The sequence below is a fragment of the Ostreococcus tauri genome, assembly GCF_000214015.3.
Source record: "Ostreococcus tauri WGS project CAID00000000 data, contig chromosome 11, whole genome shotgun sequence".
NCBI classification, from domain to species: Eukaryota; Viridiplantae; Chlorophyta; class Mamiellophyceae; order Mamiellales; family Bathycoccaceae; genus Ostreococcus; species Ostreococcus tauri.
This window is the reverse complement of record NC_014436.2, coordinates 511,815-518,062: the sequence shown is the minus strand read 5'-3', so window position 1 is coordinate 518,062 and position 6,248 is coordinate 511,815. Positions and strand designations below refer to the sequence as shown.

The window sequence follows — 6,248 nt, the reverse complement described above, 5'->3', positions numbered from 1 at the left end:
CGAGCTCGACGCGCTTCGCGTCGGCGATGCGCGCCGCCGCCGTCTTTCGGTTATTCTTCTTACTCATTCCCACCGCCCGAGGCGCCGCGCGCGCCGGAGACGCACGCGCTCGACGGCGACGCGCGCGCGCGACGAACGCGCCGTCGAGCGTCGGCGAGCGTCGTCGAGCGTCGGCGAGCGACGGCGTCGACGGCGACGGCGCGGTGCGGCGATCGATCGAGGCTGAGGGACTCGTAGACGAGTCATAGCTCGTAGAGTATCAACCGTGGGTCGTGACTCGAGATAGAGTCCCTCGAGGCCGCACGAGGATTCAAACGCACGCGTCGACCGCATCGAGACTTGGACGCGACGGGACGACGCGACGGGACGACGATGTCGACCGCGGACGCGCGCGTGCGATGGGCGAACGACATGCGCGCGGTGGTGACGCGCGCGGACGCCCTGCGATCGGACGGATCGATCGATCAGAATTTTTTTAAACCGAAAAGAGTCGTCTTCGAGACGCAGAGTAAAAAGTGGGGCGACGACGAGCGCGAGCGATTGCTCAGAGGTCTCGAGACGCACGGCGTCGGGGCGTGGGGGGTGATGAAGCGGGAATTGCTCCCGGAGTGGGACACGCTGCAGCTGCGGGTGAAGGCGTCGAAGATGATGGGGACGCAGAGTTTGGCGCGGTATCCAAAGTGGCGCGGCGACGCGGCGGCGGTCAAGGCGGAGTACGAGAAGAATAAGGCGATCGGAGAGGCCACGGGGTGTTGGAAGAATGGGACGTTGGTTGAGGACGATGACGGGAGCGTGGCGAAGTACATGGCGGAACACGGATTGACGTGAGACGACTGCGCGGGACGCGTCTCCCGGATGTAGCGATGAAAACCGAGCGTCGTCTTAATCCGCGTCGAGCAGGGCGAGCGTGTTCGCGAGGAACGACTTATCTTTCGAGGGAACTTTTCGCTTCGCTCGACCTTCCTTCTCATCGATCGACGCGCGCGGAATCTCGCTCGGACGCTTGGCGCCTCCGCGCTCACTCTGCGTCGGTTGCGTCTGAGACTTGCCGAAACGTTTACGCGCCGACACGCGACCGCCTCTCTGCGTCGGATCGAGATCCTCGTCGGTGGTGTAATATTCAGCGTCGTCGTCGTCGTCGTCACTTTCTCGGCCGTTCGCTCCACCCGTCGACGTCCCCTCGTCGTCGCCCGCGACGGAAGCTCCGCGCGCGCGTTCGCACCGCGCCCGTAAATCCTCCAACTCTGTCTCCGCGCTCGCCAACTCCTCGCGAAACCGCATGATCTCCATCTTTTTCGCATTCATGAGCGCTAAGAATCGTCTCGCCATGTCTTCCTTCGTCTCCTCCACCGCCCGCGTCGCTTCTTCGCTCAGCGCTCGACGCGCCGCGCTCGTGCGCTCGAGCGCCGCGCTCGTCGCCTCCGCCGCCATCCGTCCCAGCGTTCGCTCCTCCACCACGCGCGCCAGTTCGACCGTTCGATCGATACAATGCGTCATCGTGCGTAACGTCACCACACCGATACGACGTCGGGCGTATTCGCCGTCGCCGTCGCTCTCGTCGCCGTCGCCGCGCCGCGCGCCGGAGCCGAACGTCGCCTCGAACGCCGCCGCGTCGTACCTCCACACCAGCTCCACCTCGTTCTCGCGCGCGCACGATTCGAGCGCGAATTCGAACACGTCGTCCACGAGCTGCCGTCGAGGATCGGTGAGCGCGACGCGCGCGGAGGCGTCGTCGCGGCGCGGCGGTGTCAACTGTCCCGCGAACGCGCGCGCGTCGTCGACGTCCCTGAGCTCGACCGCGATCTCGGGGACGTCGCACGCGCGTTGGGTGGTGAGGATGACGACGTCACGGCCGGAGACGCGGCGAGTGACGGCGGTGAGAAGGGGCATCGTCACGCGAGGCGCGCGCTGGGGCGACGCGGGACGAAGAGGCGCGGCTAGGAGTGGTTTTTGTGTGACAACGCAGACGGTGGAGACGACGCGTGCGCGATGGAGACTAAGCGATGAAGACTATGAAGAAGGTGAAGAATGAGATGAGCACGGCGAAGATCTTCATGATGAGCCAGCGGTTGCTGGAGATGGAGTTGAGGTACTTGAGGAGCTGGGCCTGGGCGCTGTCGACGTTCGCGAGCGTGTCGTCCACGTTTTCATCGATGCGAATGGCGAGTTCACCCTGCTCGCTCACCATGGTGGCGAGCTGCTGGAAGATTCCGCCGAGCTCGGTGATGGTGCGCTCGACGTTTTGCAGCGCCTCCTGCCTCGAGTCTGCGTACGCCGCGTTTTGATTATACAGCTGCATTTGATCCTGCGTTTGCATCGCGTACGGCGTAGAAACGCCCTGACCGGGAGCATCCGGTCGCGGAACGAACGCATTCGCCGCGGCGGCGCCGGATCCCTGTAAATTACCGAATCCGGCGCCTCCGCCGATTCCGGCGCGCATCGCGCGCGCGAACGCGTCGTCTCCCAGATAATCCAATCCCGCATTCACCGCGCTCGGTCCCGCGGACGCGCCAAACATCGCTCTCCGCTCTTCTCCCGCCTTGATGCTCGCCTGTCTATTCGTGAGCGTCTCCTTGAACGTCTTCGTCGCCGTCGCCAAGCGATTCTTCAACGTGTCCACGACGGCGCCGTCGTGATCGCTCGCCGTCTTACTCCCCTCCCCCCGCGCCCCCCCTCGCGCCCGCACGTTTTGCAGTTCAACGAGCGATTCATTCAGGCGCTGTATCTCCATCTTGATCACCGCCGACGCCTCCGCGATCTCTCGCGCCTTGTCATCCATCAACGAGCTCGCCTTGGCCAGCGCGTTCAAGCGCTCGAGTTCGAGCGACGTTCGATGTATCCCGCGTCCGATCGCCGACGCCATCTACCGCGTGCGATGAAAACACGTCCGCCGCGTCAGTCCACGCGTTCGCCCGTCGTCCCCGCGCGTCGCGCGCGCGACCACGCGTCGTCGAGATCGCACCTGCGCGAACGCGCGCGCGTCGTGATTCCCCTCTCGCGCGCGTCCGCGCCCGTTCGCCGGATCGAGCGCGGTGCGCGCGCGCGCGGCGATGGCACAAAATTCATCCGTGCGATCGCGCGCGCGCGCGGGCGCGATCGCCCGCATCGCGCGCGCGCGTTGTGCGGATGATGACGACGACGTGCGCATCGCGAAAAGACCCATTCGAACGCCATTCTCGAGCGCCACGACGCCGCGCGATGGGCGGCGACCGCGCGTACGCCCGCGACGGCGTCGCGGATGACTGTCGCGAAGACGGACGCGGGCGAGCGACCCGTCGGGCGCTGCGGATGGCGATCGGCGTCGTGCCGAACGCGAACGGGTCGTGCGCGGTGACGCTGGGGGAGACCTCGTGCGTTGCCGCGGTGCGATGCGACGTGACGGCGATCGAGGCGTGGGAGGCGTCGGACGTGGGGGCGATCGTCCTGCGCGTCGACGCGAGTTCGATCGCGACGACGCGCGCGGGGCGGGCGGCGGCGGTGGGGGAGACGCTGCGGCGACGCCTGGAGAGCGTCGTCGCGGGACGCGAACGCGGGGTCTCGGACGCGAGCGGAAGGGCGAGTGGGAGCGGCGTGGACGCCTGGGATGGAGGTGGGATCGATCTCCGGTCGCTGTGCGTGCGACCGGGACGGGCGCGGTGGACGCTGGCGGTGGACGCGGTGTGCGCGTGCGATCGAGGGTCGATGCTGGACGCGCTGAGCGTCGCGGTGCGAGGGGCTCTGGCGGATACGAAGATTCCAAAGGTCTCGCTCGTCGGTGTGGGGAGCGATGGGGAGGGAGGAGAGTTGGAGATCGATGACGACCCGGACGCGTGCACGAGAGTGGACGTGTCGAGGTGCGGCGTCGTGGCGACGACGACGAAGATTGGGAAACACGGCGTCGTCGACGCCACGGACGAGGAAGAGGCGTGCGCGGAGGCGTCGATGAGCGTTGGGGTCGATCGAGATGGGATGGTGTGCGGGGAATTCACGACCGGTGGCGAGACGCTCGACCGGGGCACGGCGGACGCGATGCGCAAGCTCTCGTGCCGAGTCGGCGTCGAACTCATCGAAGCGATGGATGCATTTTTGGCCACCGCCGTCGCGGCTAATAAAATCGATGAAGACGAAGACGGTCGAGTCATGGTCGTTAGAGTTAGGAAGTGACGGAGCGTGTTTTAATACATTGCCTCGAATCCAAATTTCATTAAAATGATGATCGCTCCGAGCATCGCGCTCGTCTCTTCCACCATGCCCGCACTTATCGATCCCCCGATCGCGTTCAATCGTCAAACTCACTGATTCCAGGACCGCGAGTCATCTACTCGATCGTAGATGCGGGATCTGTCAACGCCGCCGCGTCAAAATCGTGAAAATCCTCATCGGTGTCCAAGTCGTGCGGCGCGTAATCACTCGCCGCCCGAAACACTTTCTGAGGAGAGTAGCCCCACAAATTTCGCACGTGAGACGTGTACAGACACGCATATCGCTCCACCTGGAACGCAAATCGAGAGTTCTGGGAACCAGCTTTCATGAGTTGACCCCAAACGTAATGAAATTCGCGATGATACGCTCGCATACCCTCGCGATGTGCGGTGCGCGCTGCGTCCGATAACTGCTGCGCGCGCTGCAGCTCCGCCTTATTCTTCGCTGAATCATCGGTTTGCTCTGCAAGCCAGGAATGCCGCGCAACTTGATCGTCGAGCGCGTCTCGAAGCGTCCGCAGACGTCTCAGCGCGTGAGGCTTCTCTTTATTTGCCTCCAAAATCTCAATCTCGTGCGCGAGCTCGGGAACGATGAGCATCGTGCGCCAATCGATTTGCTTCTTTGCGCGCAAAATATCGCCGTAGATGTGATCCCCGACGTACAGTAATCTTGATCCAAATTCTATACCCAACATTGCGTGCAGATGGGTGTAGGATCCACCCTGGTAAACCCTCGCCGGCCCGGCGCCTACGACGCTCAATCCTCGCGCGAGCGCTCGTTTGTGCGTGACGTCTTGTACGCTTCCAATCGGCGTCAGTGGCGCTCCGTTATCCGTATTACGCAAGTGCCCCGTTTTAGTGTCCACTTCGAATATTGTTGAGGAGTCGTTGGCGAAGAACCCGGGTTTGGAGCTTCCAGTGATGACGACGTCGAACAAATTTAGCCAATCGAGCGTCTTCGCGTCGCCGACGTGTCCGTCGATGATGTAATTCATCACCACGTTACTGTAATCCCACAGAGAATTTGTCAGTAGAAACACTTGCTTACCGCTCGCCCGCAGACCCTTCAACAGAGGCACCAGACCATCGTCCTTGGCAATGTACCTTTCCGGATTCTCCGCCACCGCCTGTTTGAGACTTCCGTCTCTGTGACACAGATCCACGGCGGCGCGAATCTCGTCGTACATTTGCATGTACGACTTGCCATCGAAAAAGTCGCTAAACTTTCCCAAATCCTTCGCTTCGACGAGCTGCGAAAATAAGTACGCTTCACCCATGGAGAAGAGAGTGTCCAACGCGCTGAACGCCGGCCCGTCAAAGCTCGGACGATTGCTCGTCTCGCAATACGTCGCCAACCGCTCATCCGTCGCCAGCGCGGAGAATCCGTGATACGCCACCTTGACGTAATTGTGTCGATCCATCTTTAAGATATTACCTCGCTTCTTGTCGACGACCAATCCCCGGACCATGTAGTGCGGATCAAACGTAAACTCCCGAAGCACCTCGCTCGGATACCCGTACTCGCTCCCGAGTTTCTTCACCGTCTCCTCGTAAGACATCATCTCGAACGTCTCGGGCTTGTACATCGCCAACGTATAATCCATATCGAATCCAATCGCGTCTATTCGCTTCATGTTCAGCGATCGATTACAGAACACCTTCGTCGCCGCTTGGTCGTTTCGCTCCGCCTCGCTCGTCGCGCTCCAGTGCTTGAGCTCTCTCGCCGCCGCCGCGCTCAGATTACTCACGTGCGTCGCGCTCGCCCGCTCTCGAACATCATTCCGTCCCATCGTCCTCTCCTTCATCCGATCACCTCTCCCGTCGCCGTCTCCCGCGTCCCCGCCCGCGTCTCCGTCCCGCCCCCGCGTCGACGCGACCCGTCCGCGTCCCGCGCGCGCCCATCCTCCCCAGCTCCGCCCCCCCGTCCACCCCACGCGTCGCGCGCGCGTGACCACCGATCCGACCAACGGTCTCGCGCGCGTCACCACCGCTCGCATCCCACGCGCGCGCGTCCAGCGTCACCGACGCGCGCGAATCACAATTCACGCGTCCACGCCAGCAATCAAA

The 6,248-nt window shown here is 63.1% G+C and overlaps 5 protein-coding genes across 5 annotated transcripts; 2 read left to right on the top strand and 3 right to left on the bottom strand.

Annotated features, from left to right (window-relative positions):
• Window positions 1-372: 372 nt before the first annotated feature.
• OT_ostta11g02940 (unnamed product) lies at window positions 373-828 on the top strand (the record flags this gene model as incomplete). Its single annotated transcript, XM_003082068.2, has 1 exon — window positions 373-828. The coding sequence occupies one exon, from the start codon at window positions 373-375 to the stop codon at window positions 826-828; it is 456 nt and encodes a 151-aa protein (XP_003082116.2).
• Window positions 829-882: 54 nt separating this feature from the next.
• OT_ostta11g02930 (DNA repair protein XRCC4, C-terminal) lies at window positions 883-1,890 on the bottom strand (the record flags this gene model as incomplete). The annotated part of the gene is made up of 1 exon (XM_003082067.2): window positions 883-1,890. The coding sequence occupies one exon, from the start codon at window positions 1,888-1,890 to the stop codon at window positions 883-885; it is 1,008 nt and encodes a 335-aa protein (XP_003082115.2).
• Window positions 1,891-1,996: 106 nt separating this feature from the next.
• Window positions 1,997-3,106, bottom strand: OT_ostta11g02920 (Syntaxin/epimorphin, conserved site; the record flags this gene model as incomplete). Its single annotated transcript, XM_022983067.1, has 2 exons — window positions 1,997-2,863; window positions 2,963-3,106. 2 exons carry the CDS (start codon window positions 3,104-3,106, stop codon window positions 1,997-1,999), a joined length of 1,011 nt encoding a protein of 336 aa, XP_022839995.1.
• Window positions 3,107-3,198: 92 nt separating this feature from the next.
• Window positions 3,199-4,143, top strand: OT_ostta11g02910 (Exoribonuclease, phosphorolytic domain 1; the record flags this gene model as incomplete). Its single annotated transcript, XM_003082064.2, has 1 exon — window positions 3,199-4,143. The coding sequence occupies one exon, from the start codon at window positions 3,199-3,201 to the stop codon at window positions 4,141-4,143; it is 945 nt and encodes a 314-aa protein (XP_003082112.1).
• A 154-nt stretch (window positions 4,144-4,297) lies between these two features.
• Window positions 4,298-5,986, bottom strand: OT_ostta11g02900 (HAD-superfamily hydrolase, subfamily IG,5'-nucleotidase; the record flags this gene model as incomplete). The annotated part of the gene is made up of 1 exon (XM_022983066.1): window positions 4,298-5,986. One exon carries the CDS (start codon window positions 5,984-5,986, stop codon window positions 4,298-4,300), a length of 1,689 nt encoding a protein of 562 aa, XP_022839994.1.
• Window positions 5,987-6,248: the final 262 nt, after the last annotated feature.